We start from the raw sequence: 15079 nt of genomic DNA on the forward strand, positions 1-15079 counted from the left end.
TGGATGTTGACTTGTTTTTATGGGTGGCCTGAAGTAAGCCAAAAACACAAATTGTGGGCCCTTCTTAATCATCTCCGCTCCTTTGTTGACTGCCCTTGGTGTCACATAGGGGATTTTAATGCTATTCTTAGCTCTGCTAAAAAACAAAGTCGGTTTTCTCCTCCTTTCAAACAAATGGATAAATTTCGTGGTGCTTTGGATGGGTGTAGTTTGGCTGACTTGGACTTTGTAGGAGAACCTTTCACATGGAATAACAAACGGCCAAGGTTGGATAATACTAAGGAAAGGTTGGACAGGGTTGTGGTTGACACAGGTTGGAGAAATAAATTCCAGGGCAGTTTGGTCACTCACCTTTTCTCACATGCATATGATCACCGACCCATTATCTTGCATGCAAGAACTGCCTTAAGGTGTTGTGGCAAACGCACTAACTCATTTAGATTTGAAGAAGCCTGGTTGATGAGGGACGATTGTGAACATGTAATTCATGAGGCATGGAGTCATATAGGAAATAATATGGAACCGGGTTTGAGAAGGGCATGGGAGAAAATCAACGAGTGTGGTTCTGAATTGCAGGCTTGGGGTGCTTCTCATACTCATCCGGATGAGGCAGAAATCAAGAGAGTACAAAAAAGGGTCGAGGTTCTAAGTATGGCTAATCATACGGTGGAGAACAAGGCTGAAATTTTGGCAGCTAGTAAGACTCTTGATGACTTGCTTCTTAAACAGGAGATATATTGGGCACAAAGATCCAGAGTATCTTGGTTGGAGCATGGGGACAAGAATACCAAATATTTTCACTCCAAAGCCTCTCAAAGGCAAAGGAGAAATTTCATTCATGGGATCAGAGACCAAAATAATGGATGGGTGGATGAGCCTGAAGAGATAGCTAAAGTGGCTATAGAGTACTTTGAGAGTATTTTTAGTTCGGGACATGTCAAAGAATGGAGGAGTGTCTTAGTGTAGTACAACAAAAGGTGACCCTAGACATGCGGGATATTTTGTCCAGTGATTATAATGTGGAGGAAATTAAAGCAGCGTTGTTCCAAATGGGACCAACAAAGGCTCCTGGACCTGATGGTATGAATGCTCTCCTTTACCAAAAATATTGGCATATTGTTGGGGATGATGTGACTACAGTTGTGCTTGATTTTCTGAATTCTGGTACTATGATTCCTGAAATTAATTATACCCATATTGTGCTTATTCCAAAGGTGAAGTCCCCTGAAAAAATTTCTGATTTCAAACCTATTAGCCTATGTAATGTTATTTATAAAATTATTTCAAAAATGTTGGCTAACAGATTGAAACAGATTCTTCCTTAGTTGATAGCTCCTACCTAAAGTGCTTTTGCTCCTGGCAAACTGATAACTGATAATGTACTTGTTGCATATGAGACCTTGCACACCATGCACTGCAGGAGGAAGGGCAAGATGGGTTCACTAGCGATGAAACTTGACATAAGCAAAGCCTATAATCATGTTGAATGGGAATTCCTGAAAGGCATAATGGTCAGGTTGGGGTTTCCTAATTTGTGGATTGAGAGGGTGATGTATTGTGTCTCTACACCCTGATTCTCAGTATGTATCAACGGCAAAGCATATGGGACTATTATGCCATCTAGAGGACTTCATCAGGGCGACCCTTTGTTGCCTTATCTCTTCTTGTTATGTGCAGAGGGGTTTACAACTTTGCTATCTAAATTCAAAGAGGAGGGTAGGCTTAAGGGGGTGGCGGTTTGTAGAAGTGCTCCCCGGATATCCCATCTCTTTTTTGCGGATGACTCTTTGCTCTTTTGTCAAGCTTCTTTGGAGGAGGTGAAGTGTGTGATAGATATTCTTCAATTATATGCGGACTCATCTGGTCAGTGCATTAATTTTGAAAAATCTTCTATATATTTTAGTAGCAACACGGTTGGGGGGCAAAGAGAAATGATAAAATCTATGTTGGGAGTGAAGGAAGTGGAAAGGTTTGAGTCTTATCTGGGACTTCCCACACTCCTTGGCCGATCAAAATATCAAGCTTTTTTCTTTTTTGAAGGATAGAGTATGGAAAAAGATGCAAGGTTGGAAAGGGAAAATGTTATCAAAAGCGGGTAAAGAGGTACTGATAAAAGCTGTAGCCCAATCCATCCCCACATACACAATGGGGGTATTTTTGCTTCTTGCTAGATTGTGTAATGAACTTAACGCTTTATGTGCAAGATTTTGGTGGGGTTAGACAGGTGACGAAAAGAAGATACATTGGAAGAATTGGGGAGTGTTATCTCAGCCAAAAAAAGGAAGAGGTATGAGATTTCATGACTTGAGGAATTTTAATTTGGCTATGTTGGCCAAACAAGGGTGGAGGTTGATTCAAGAGAAGGATTCTTTACTCTACAAGTGCTTTAAAGCACGATATTTCCCAAGATCTAATTTTCTAGATGCCTCGGATGCTCCTAATAGCTCTTATGTGTGGAAGAGTTTAATGTCGGCCCAACCAATTCTTAAACAGGGATGTTGCTAGAGGGTGGGGGATGGGTCTGCCATCCGGGTTATGGGTGACAAATGGATACCGCATCAGATTACAAACCGGGTTCTTCATCCACCAGTGGAGGAGGAATGAGAGTGGTAGGTTTCGGACCTTATTGATTGGCGGACTAATTCTTGGGATCGTGAGGTGGTTGAGAACAAATTTTAGAGGTCTGATGTAGAAGCTATATTGCGCATTCCTTTGAGTCATAGACAAGTTCCAAATGTGCTGTTTTGGTTGCACATAAAGAGTGGGGAATATTCGGTGAAGTCTAGCTATCACACGGCAAGGCTTATCTCTAGTCAGGAAGAAGATAAAGTTGGGTGCTCAGGGGTGGACTTTGGAAGTTCTTTCTAGTCGAAACTGTGGAAACTTCATATACCAAACAAAATAAAAGTGTTTGGGTGAAGGGTATGTCTGGACATATTGCCTACTCGGGCGAATTTGGCTTGAAGGAAAATTGTTGAGGATGACAGATGCGAGGTATGCTCGATGGCCAAGGAATCTGGATATCATGCATTGTGGGAATGTGGGTTAGCCCAAGATATTTGGGTCGGTTGTTCAAGACGCTTGCAGAAGGGATTGAGTGAGCATGAGGATATGCTGCAACTTGTTGATCAATTGCAATGCTGATTGACTAATGAAGAGCTAGAGTTGTTTTGGGTTCAATGTTGGCTCATTTGGAATCAATGAAATACTATAGTGCATGGGGGTACCATACAAGATCCTAGTAGGCTGAACCAACGAGCCAAAGATTTGTTGGAGGAGTTTTGGGTTGCACAAGTGCATTTGACGGTCACGGAAATGGTTGCATCAGTGCAGTCCTGGCATCCTCCTTTAGGTTCTTCTTACAAATTGAACTTCGATGCCGCGGTGTTTGAGGACACAAGCTCTTCGAGGTTTGGGGTGATTATTCGAAACAACAGGGGGGAGGTCATGGTTGCCATGTCAGCCAAAGGGCCTGCTGTAGGTGACAGTGAAGAAGCTGAAGTGCTTGCGTGTCGGAGAGCACTTAGTTCACGATGGATGTTGGGTTTGAGGAGTTGGTGATAGAAGGTGACAACACAACGGTCATGAAATCCATTTCTTCCTTGAGGGCCTTACGAACCAGACTTGGTAATATTTATGCGAATATTCATTTGTTAGCTACAGGTAGCAAATGTCAGTCTTTTGGTTGTGTAAAGCGTACTGCTAATACTGTAGCCCATTCTTTAGCTCATTATGCTAGGTTGATAGATGAGGATATATTTTGGATGGAGGAGTCTCCACCTCCAGCCATTGAAGCTTTATATTTGGACTCTCTTTCCCTTAATGAATGAATGATTGATTTTGGTTTCAAAAAAAAAAAAAAAAAAAAACCCCACACACACACATTTATATAATCATATGAACATTCTCTCGTTTAACCATTCTAAATCACAAGGAAACCCAAATAATAAAATACAAAATAATATTAAATGTAGTTTGCCTTCTATACTAAGCTTAAACTAAGTCTACACTCTTACACCATTGTCTTTGTCCCATTAGATTTTCGTTTTAAGCTTACACGGTTTGCTCTAATATGGCCAACTTGTGTAGAAGGATTTATCAAAACAATGATGTTCACATTGACGTAGCCATTTTTTCTTTTTGGTAGAAGACATAGCCATTTTTCTTTTATTACACACAGCTGTATTACTGTGATAGCCAAATAGGTTAGCAAACGCAATAACTCGCTTGGGCTCCAGATTTGGCTTTTGTACTTAGCTTTATTTCAATTGGGAAAACCTTTTTCATATTCTTGAGAGAAAGACAAAGAAAATGAGAAGCTTATGTAATGTCACTTTCTTCCTATTTCAATTTTACACTTCTCTCTTTTAAGTTTTTTTTTATTTTTTTTTATTTTTTTTATTTTTTTATTATTAATAAATAGTAATACTTATTAGAACACACATGAAAATAGTAATAATAGTGTTTTAAACTAAGTTTATAATACATTACATAACCAGAGTACAACTATAAAAAGGCCTAACTTTTGTAGTTATAGACTAGAGCCATAAACAGCGGACACTAGACACATACAACTAATGTGGGATAAGCATCCCTATTTTTTTGAATAAATAGTAATACTTATTAGAATACACACGAAAATAGTAATAATAGTGTTTTAAACCAGGTTTATAATATATTACATAACCAGAGTATAATTACTGCTCTCCCTTGTTCGGTAAACATTAAAGTCTTTGAATTATCAATATTAAATTAAATTCAGATGTAATGTTTTTTTTAATTTTTTTTTATGAGAAATAAATAAACTTCTTTCAGAAATTACGTCAGTAAACAGAGTGTACTTTAAGAAACACAGATTCTCCTCTAGGCATGCTACAAAATGATCAATATGTAGAGCATGATGGGCTAAAGGTGTGCGTGTTTGTTGGCTTTTTACGACCCACATATGAGGGAGATTCTGGCATTTTACCCTTAATTTTAAAAAAAATTGGCAATATACCCCTGTTTGCAAACTATATAGGGGCGTGCCCCTGTTTCGATACTTGATTACCCTAAAATCGAGTTCAATTAAATACTCGATTCGTAGAAAATCGAGTTATACCCAATAAAAAAAAAAAAAAAAAAAAAAATTTACATCGAACTCGAGTTTCAGGAAATCGAGTTCCATGCAAAAAAAAAAATTAAAAGTGTGATTGCCCCATATTCAGGGTGACTTATAATGGCGTTTTTAAGCCCTACAGTGACGTTTTAAAACTCTATAGCGGCATTTTCCTGCAAATTTTTTTATTAATGTGATTGCCCTGTTCAGGTAGCTCTATAGTGGCGTTTTTAAGCCTTATAGTGACATTTTAAAGCCCTATAGCGGCGTTTTCCTGCAAATTTTTTTTACAAGTCCCCATACTAGGTTCAAGGAGCCCTATAGTGATGTTTTAAATCCCTATAGTGGCGTTTTGAAACTCGACTTCTCTAAAATCGATTTGCATGTTTTTTTTTTTTTTTTTTAGTTTTATTGGGCATAACTCGATTTTTTACGAATCGAGTATTTCATTGGAACTTGATTTTAAGGTAATCGAGTATCGAAACAGGGGCATATCCCTATATAGTTTCGAAATGGGGGCATATTGCTAAATTTTTTAAAAATTAAGGGCAAAAGACTAGAATCTCCCACATACGAGATTTCAAAGTGTCTGAAACTGTGTTTGAATCATTGCATTGGTGAATTTCTTAGGTGTTCTTTATAAAAAAGATAACAATTAAAGCGGAAATTATAAAAGGTGTACCAGGCTTCCAAATAATAAAATAAATAAAAGGTGTACCTTTAGCCTATAGGATGTTATTGACCACTCAAATATAACAAAAGATATTACACGCTAAGAACATATGATTCTCATATTTATGTTTTCTATATCTATTTGAATAGAATGGATCAAAAAAAAAAAAAAAAGAATCAATTAATAATTCTATCAAAACATCTAAAAATTGGTGGTACCTTATAATTTTTTTTTTTTAAATTTTTAATGGAATAATGCTCAATCATAGTGTTTCTATACGATAATTAAAAGCTAATGGGCTTGTAGTCCAATTGGTGCCTATCTTATCTCCAAATCTCATGTTGTGTATATGACTTAACTTCTACTTATCCTCCTCAAAAAAAAAAAAAAAAAAAAATAATAATAATAATAATTAAAACATATATATATTTATAAGCTAAATCATATCATATACTATATTATATAATAAAAGTTGGGCTTAGACGACAGTTGCGCCAAGTAGGTTCCCCAAATTGCATAATTTTTTTTAAATTTTTGAAAAAATATATATAATTGTTGAGCCAAGTGGCTACACCAAATTACTGTAAGTTTTTAGATAAAAACAAAAAGTTTTTGATCTTATCAACTTCTTTAGAGTCTGGATAAAGTAATAATAAGTGTTTGTATCTTAGCTTACATTAATATATATATATATATATATATATATTCTTTTTGGGATAAACATTTATCCTACATCATCTATTTTCTAATAGTAACAAATTTAAAATTTTTATTTTTTCTTCTAATTTTTTTTTTGGATAAAGTAAAAAAAAGAAGGTAATATATATTAACTTTGACGCAAACAAAAAAAAAATTTAAAAATCTAATAACAATCTAGCTAATAACGTTAACTAATATTTTGGGATAAAGTAAAAAAAAAAAAAAAAAAACAAACAAACAAACAAACAAACTCATATGTAATTAACCTAAACTTCTTGATTAGGTAAACTACTTTTTCTTTTTTTCTTTTTGTTCATATCAAGTTATCAACTTCTTCACAACTTAAAATTATCTAATATAAAAGTGAATATACGGTTTTAGTGTATTTTTCCCTTTTCCTATTGTACGGTTTGTTGATATTATTTCCTTCTCATACCTTACCTATGAAACTTGCATGTATGTATTTGCCTTCTTCTTTTTGTTTTTTCATAAAATTCTGTTCTTAATTTTTTTTTTCATCAAATTGAACATGTTTTGTGTGCAGGTTGCCCTTTGTTTAATTTATTTTTGTTAAATTTCATCTAATTTATATGCTTTTTATATATGGTCTTCAAAATCAATGATATATCTTCCATTCAATGGTAAATCTTCCATGAGAACTAACAAATTAATTTTAACAAAAATCTTATTTGCTTTTTGAAAAATCTGTGTTTATGTGAGTGTCTTTACTTTAACTGTAATTCTAATTTTTTTTTTGGTAATGTTTAGAAATTTATATTGTTTGTAATTATTGAATTCAGAGTTTCTTTGTGTGTATATTTTATGTGTGTGTTGTAGTAAATTTTTCTTTCAATTTTTAAAAAAAATATGTGTGTGTATATGTGTGTGTGTGTATATAAATTTTTTAAAATTTGGGTAGCTTTTAATTTGTAATATATGTGTGTGTGCGTGTATATATATATATATATATATATGAAACACTGACAAAGTAAGGTACTATTACTGATGTTTCCAATATGTACATCCACAAGTAGCCACGAGACCAAGATTTGAGTATTGAAAACCATGATAATGAACATCACTCCACAAAGAATGGAGACAAAAAATTGATCAAATATAAAAAGGGTGATATACAAACAATGGATATTTAAGGTGATATGAAATCTACATAACTTCGTTTGCCTCCTCCTTCTGTCAAAGTTAATTCAACTTTAATGTGAGTGTCTTTACTTTAACTCTAATTCCAAATTTTTTATGTAAGTGTCTTTACTTTAACTCTGTGAGGGTCCTTTTTTTGGACAGTGTCCAAGCCCAAGTTAAAGCAAGGACCATGGGCCTTTGAGTTGTTGTTTAAAGGGATTGGGCTTGATTCACCGCAGCTAAATAGATTGTTTACAAAACCAAATGGTGCACAGAGCAAGAATCCTACAATACATACATACTAGCAAGCAAAAATATATATGTATTGAATAGCAAGAAACAGTGAAGGAACAATGTAATAAAGAGAGAAACAAATATATTATTAAGGATCCTTAAAACACTATGAAATATTTTAATTACTTTCTTTAGTTGTAAATCACAATGCGCTCACTAAGACGTGTTACAAGATTCAAATAAGTTCAAAAATTACAGACTTAGATGACTATCTAAGCCTTTAAGACTTACAAAGTATGAATCTTGTTGAATCCAAGTATGTTCTATAGTGGCTATTTTGGGAAACCGGGCGATATTTCCCTTTCTTGTACTACTTTCTTTGAGTTTTCGACAGAGTTTTCTTAATGATTCTGTTATGATTCCCTATTGCTGAATGCCCTTTCAATGTTGGCTGTTTCTCCCTTTTATAGCGTCATTCTAAGGTTCTGGGGTACCACTGATTCCCCTCCTCTACTCCTTTGGGTACCAGAACCCATGTTGTGCCAACCACTCTGATGACTGGTCCTTTTCTTGTTTCTCATAGTTCTCTTCTTTTGGTGTTGTTTTCCTAAAAGTTTCTTGTTTACTTTCCATTCTGGGGTGTCCTTAGAGCAGCCTCCAATCTCTCTTCCCTCAAGGCTTCTAATCCTTACCTTTTTCAGACTCAACTTTTTAGCTGTCCTTCTTTTTGTCATTTTTCCCAGGCGATCCGAATTCATTCCTGCTAGGTTGAAGGTTTTCCCGACTACTTCTCTTTATAGTTCTTCTTTCTGGGTTGCCCGAGATACCAACCCCTTGTTCATGAATTGTTACTCTCCAAGCCTTCTGGTTCCTTTCTGCATCACTGGGTGATTGAGAAAGACGTATTTGTCCTTTGCCCCTTGTGTTTCTTGGTGCTCTTTTTGAACTGTCTCAATCTCATCCTAGTTGTGTTGCATGTCCCGAGGATCCCGAGCCCCTAGCAGCCTCTAGGTATCCCGGCCCAATTCTTCCCACTAGACTTTCTTTGATTTTCTGATCTTGACAGGCTGGGCTTTTTTTCCTTTCTTCCCTCCATTTCATGGGCCTTAAGGCCTGTCCTTTTGTGGGTTCTAGGCTTTAAATATTTTTTTAATGGACTTGGGCCATCCTTTTCTCTTGTGGTGAGCTTAACCCTTTTATATGGGGTTCACCCACTGTGCTATTTTAGGCCTTGGTGTTATAACTTTTTAGATCTCAACAAACTCTAATTCCATATTTTTTTTAATGTTTAGAAATTTATATTGTTTATAATTAATGAATTCAGAGTTTCTTTGTGTGTATATATTTATGTGTGTTGTAGTGAATTTTGCTTTCAATTTTTATTTATTTATAAATTTGTGTAGTTTTTAATTTGTAAATTTAGGATGATTTCTTGGGGTTAAAGTAAAAATATTAGGTCAATTTTAATCATAATTCATGCAGTAGTAGGGTGTTAGACGTTGATATTAATTTTTTGCTTATTTACATTAATTAACATAAACATCCTAGCATGTTTAGTGTTGATATTAATTTGACACTTTGAGATGCAAGCGAGTCATTATAATTAAATATAAATGTTATTATGTCAGTATGTTATAATTATTATTTGTTGTTCCTCACCTTACTTCACCTTAATTGTTATTTGAACAGGTAAAAGTTATATCTTAGTCCAACCAGATATAGCATTTCTCTCCAATCATTAATTAGTGTTCCTCAAATAAAATTACTACTAAGAGCTTTTAGAAATTTAAAACTTGCCATTACCTATAAAATATTTTTACTATTTTATTTGTTATTAAATTTAATTATATTATCAAAATTTTTTTTTTTTAAAATTTATGTAAAACTAGTATATATATACACACACACAATATCATGACTTTTACTAAAGTAAGTATGCACTTAGACTGTTTAAATGAATTATAGTATGTTTGACATAGAATTTTTCTGAGATAAACAAATAAGTTAAGTAAACTGCAGCTAAGAAAAAGTAAAGTTTTAAATTTTATATAAGAAAATAAAAGTAAACTTTTTAAAATTAAATTAAATAGTGATAAACGGCACCTAGTCTCATCAACAATCACATAAAAAAAATGTATCAAATTGTCAATTTTTATTTATAAGATTAATGGAATTTTAAAATTATTTAGAGATTTTATTGTAACTTTTTAAAATTTTATAAACTAAATTAATCCAACTTAACATATAGTTTCCATTTGGCTGCTTCAGAATATATTATGAGTCTTGCTGTCCTTTCTAAAGGCCAAAATCACGTGACGAAATTTGTAGACATTAAACTTCGAATGGTAGCCTCTTATCAAATGGAGTAATATGTGTATATTATATCATATAAGAAATATAAATATTATTATTAATACAGAATTCAATTAGGATACGCCAAGAGCAAAAGATAAGACTTGTGAAGCTTGGCCTGTCAAATCTTCATACTTCATCAAGTTGAACCTATCTAGAATTGATGCTGTTGATTGAAAAGTTGTAACCACCAAATCAAATCATTTTCGATGGTTTAATTTCCTCTATCCATAAGCTCCAATCTTCAAAGGAAAAGCAAGAAATGTAAACCATTTCTTATTTTGAATTTATTTTTTAACGTCTATTTTAATACTTGTCAAATTTGTGTATAGGTGAGTTGTGACACTGCATTTAAAGAAGAAGAAGAAGAAGAAGAAAAGGAAAAATATTGAATTAAGGTTTTTAGCTAAGAAATATTTAAAACGTTTAGAATTAGAATGTGCCTAAAAGTTGTACTTGTCTTCTTGTTTTTCTAGCAGAATCTCAGATATTGCTGGTAGTAGTGGACCTAGTGGTCTTCACAAATTTTCCCTTTTTATTATGGCCTCGTAATTTTTCTTTTTAATAAGAATATCATAACTTTATTAAGGAGAAGATAAATTCATTATATTTTGAATTAAAGCCGATTCAATAAACATAGGATTTTTTTCTATCCTATATTTCAAACGTTTAGAATTAGAATGTGCCAAAAAGTTGTAATTGTCTTATTGTTTGTCTAGCAGAATCTCAAATATTGCTGGTAGTAGTGGACCTAGTGGTCTTCACAAATTTTCCCTTTTTATTATGACCTCGTAATTTTTTTTTTTTATAAGAATATCATAACTTTATTAAAGAGAAGATAAATTCATTATACCTTGAATCAAAGCTGATTCAATAAACATAGGATTTTTCTCTATCCAAGTTATATAACCATCAATGTCTTTGGTATGTTGAGCCAAGAGATGCTAAGCGATTTCCTTGTCTTCGAATATGTGTTACTTGAATGCCTCAGAAATCACTCATCTGGTATAGAATAAATACCTTCAACTAAATTGCTGATAGCTACTATGGCCTCGTAATTGATTTGAGAAACTGTTTTTACAATTTCGGCTTGGTGGTACTGATAATACAGTATATTATTGGGGTTTATTGGTTCATCAATTACATGTATTGACTTCAATATTTGGCACACAATTATGATTAATCATATCATCTTTACGATCCATCATAGATTTCTGCAATATTATCGTTACAATATTATATTATACCCCAGGGAAATCAGGCTGCATATTTTACTCATTTGATAGACACATTAAATTCCAAATAATATAAAATATAATGGTATGAATTTAAATAAAGAACAAAGGATAATGATGACCTCATGACCTAAAATCTTTGTACAGGTCAAACTATTGACTTTCTCTATCTCCCTCCCTGTTTTGCTATAACAAACTATAACAACATTGATGATTCATGCATGGAATTTTTCAACTTCAATGGTGTTATCTTCAATAATGACGAAGGGGGAAAAAAAGCCTCAATGACTTAACAAAAATTTATTTTATTAAATGACGTGCAATTGCACGACCTGGACATTCCAAAGTTGTATAGTTTGATAAGTTTGAACACAGCTAAATCAATCATTTTTTTAATTTTTTATATAAAATAAAAATATTATACACCTACCGTATCAGATTCAGGTGAAAATTACACAGAAATACTGGTAGCTCCTTAAACATAAGTAGGTGCTAATATAAACTCAATTTAACTTGTTCCTTTGTTCTATATAAAGTTTAAACTATATTTGTTCTTTTTCTTAACATAGATTCTTCATTCTTTCACTAGTTTTCTATAATTTTTCTGGGAAAAAGTTTTACTTGTGAGATGCTTGAAATCAAAAGAAAGACACTTTGTTTGAAGGCCTTGACAATTATTGTGGACACTGTTTCTTTCCAGCTTGTCATTAGGAAGGCACCGAAAGAGAGAGAATTGAGCCAGCTTTTGTTAACATCACCTAAGAGGAATATTTCCACCCAAGCCATATCATTTTCTTCATGGCCAAGCTTTGTTGAATAGGAATAATAAAACATATGTTCACATTTATATTTTACACAAATAAGAAATGTGGATCATAAGATATTAAAATTAAGCATAACTCTGACTTTTAAAATAGATAGATACTAGTGTCTAGTAGGTGATTATTATAAATAATTTTTTTTTTTTTAAAAAAAAAAAAAAAGAGGAAGAAGAAGAAGATAGATAGATACTAGTAGGTATAGCCTTATGGGTAAGTCAATTCTTGAATCAGATTGAGAAAGTCTAAGATACAATAAAATGTCATAACATTTTTATTTATACTTTGCAGCACACGTGTGGTGGATTTGGTTATTTTATTTTATTTTATTTTGACTTATGGTGGACTGATAGCTTGAGATTTTAACTTATTGTGAAAATGTTGTGATATTTTATTGTGTTCATAAAAGAACTTTGCAGCACACATGTGGTGGATTCAGTTATTTTATTTTATTTTGACTTATGGTGGGCTGATAGCTTGAGATTTTAACTTATTGTGAAAATGTTGTGATATTTTATTATGTCCGTAAAAGAACTCAATCAGATTGTATATTACCAACAAAATTTTATAATTTTGTAATCATTGTGCATTAATTTAATCATATCATAACATAATATTTTTTCCAATAATAAGTTCAATTTTTTTTTTTTTGAGAAAAAGGTAAGCGGAATTTTAACAAAAAAAACGAACTACAAAAAGGAAACAAAAACCAAACTCAAGAAAGATCCGATTGGAAAACAACATCCACGTCCTAGGGTAAGTCTTCTACCCAAACCTCAAGATCTGCAAATAAAACTGCTTTTTTAGCTAACCTATGAACTAATCTATTCCCATCCCTTCTAACATGTTGAAACATACAACTTCGTAATACTCCACCAAGTCTTTTTGTCTCATCAATGATATGGCCAAACAGCAGAGGACAGGGGCCAACGCGCAGCAAAGCCTGAATAACAGTAAGTCAGTCACCTTCAACAATAATGTCAAACAAATTCATCTCCCTAGCGAAAATCACATATGAAAATACTATCCCACACGGTTAATTAACTTGTTGGAAACGGCATGGTTAATGGTTTTGCTATTACTTTCCATGGGATAAAATCAGAGAGATGGAGAATTGTCAGTGACAGTGATAGTGGGGTCAATTAGCTCATACATCTAAAGTTGAGCTAATATCCCTTCATAGTTATCTCTCTTTTCGTGAACAATTTTGTTGCTGTCATGCATTTTTTTTTTCCCCCAAAATATTAAGCCACAATTTCTTTGGCATATTTCAAACATGCGCTCTCATAGAAGCTGTTTTCAACTGTCTTCTTCCAAGTTCCGTCAATGTTTTACATCAAATGTTATACAAATTGTTAAGCAATCCCACATCAATAACATATCTACCGGATTATGATTATATGTCTAAATGGAGCTTTCCTCATACTGTAACGCAATCTTGGAGGTTAGATGCGTTATGAAGTTATATTGATTGTGAACCATTTATAAAGTTCTAGCTATCAATTTATAACATAAGATCCCATGTAATAAATGTAACACTTAATTTAGACTAGGTCATGGCCAGCAATTCATTATGTGAGATTTATAGGACTATTAATGTATATTAAATCACATGGTTTACTAAAATATTTAAAAGCGTCGCATAATTGTTAAGTAGACTATAAGATTAAAAGTATATGTAAATAATCTTATAATTGCTACGTAGTGGGTTGGAGGAACATTATTCCAAACTGGTTCAAAGGAAAATTTTGTCATTAAAGAATGACATAATTTTTTACCAAATAGTTTGGAGAAAAGTTCATTCACCTCTTTTCTTTTCTTTTTTCCATTCACCTTGTCACATGGCAACTTAAAAAAAAAATTATCTACATGCATTTTCAATCACATGGCATTCTTAAAAGTTAATAGTCATGTAACTTACTATATGAAATCATACGATTGATTAAATCATTCAAACAACATGACTATTAAGTAATCACGTGATTGAAGAAGAGTTGATTATGATATTAAGCTACAAGACTCTTGACAATATACCTTACTAATTGATCAACTAATTGAAGAGTGTTTAATCATACATTATTACCGTGTATGGTTCGTTTCTTGATTTTTTAGTGTGACTAAGAAAATGAAAAAACAAAAAAGTAATTTATTCATATTTATCTTTTCCTCTCAATGCTCAACATCAATTTTTTTTGGTAGAATAAAAGAAATAGGTGCAACACGAGGATTCTCAGGAGGTTACCCATCTTAGTACTGTTCTCGCCTAAACATGCTTAACTATGTTTTTTTTTTTTTTTACTCAGTGGCATCTAGAAGTTTTTACATGGAAACGCAATTGACTTGCATGTCCCATGATGTTACCGCAGGTTGAATATGTTCCTTAAAACTCCAATTACTGGGTCAAGGTAGGCCCCAGGCCCCATCGTACAATTGGGTTAAGGAACTTATTAACTGCGGCTACCAACCTAGTGTATGTTTGAATAGCGGTAAGCGTCCCACGTTTTACGCGTCCAATATTTTTTAGTGGGTTTCGTAAGCTATTTATGGAACTTGTAAGTACTTTTTATTTTTAAAAAAACAACTTTAAAACTAGGTTCTATGGTACTATTCACAAATTTAAAAATTATTTTGTTACAGTATTTTTAGTTTTCAACTTTTAACAATAAGCGGTATCCAAACAGACTCCTAATCTAATAACATTTTATTTTTGTGTACGTGAATACGTGTTAATTATATGATTATTTTTTGAAATGTATATTTGTGATTGTATTAACTAATAAATCATATGATTGGATTTTTAAAATAATCCTCAAAAGAGATAATACTATTT

At 32.9% G+C, this 15079-nt stretch overlaps 1 protein-coding gene across 1 annotated transcript; it reads left to right on the forward strand.

Moving 5' to 3' along the window:
- Positions 1-174: 174 nt before the first annotated feature.
- Positions 175-966, forward strand: LOC115959237. Its single transcript, XM_031077577.1, has one exon. It carries the CDS (start codon positions 175-177, stop codon positions 964-966), a length of 792 nt encoding a protein of 263 aa, XP_030933437.1.
- The last annotated feature ends 14113 nt before the right edge of the window (positions 967-15079 follow it).

Source organism: Quercus lobata, chromosome 2 (genome assembly GCF_001633185.2).
Source record: "Quercus lobata isolate SW786 chromosome 2, ValleyOak3.0 Primary Assembly, whole genome shotgun sequence".
Classification (NCBI taxonomy): domain Eukaryota; kingdom Viridiplantae; phylum Streptophyta; class Magnoliopsida; order Fagales; family Fagaceae; genus Quercus; species Quercus lobata.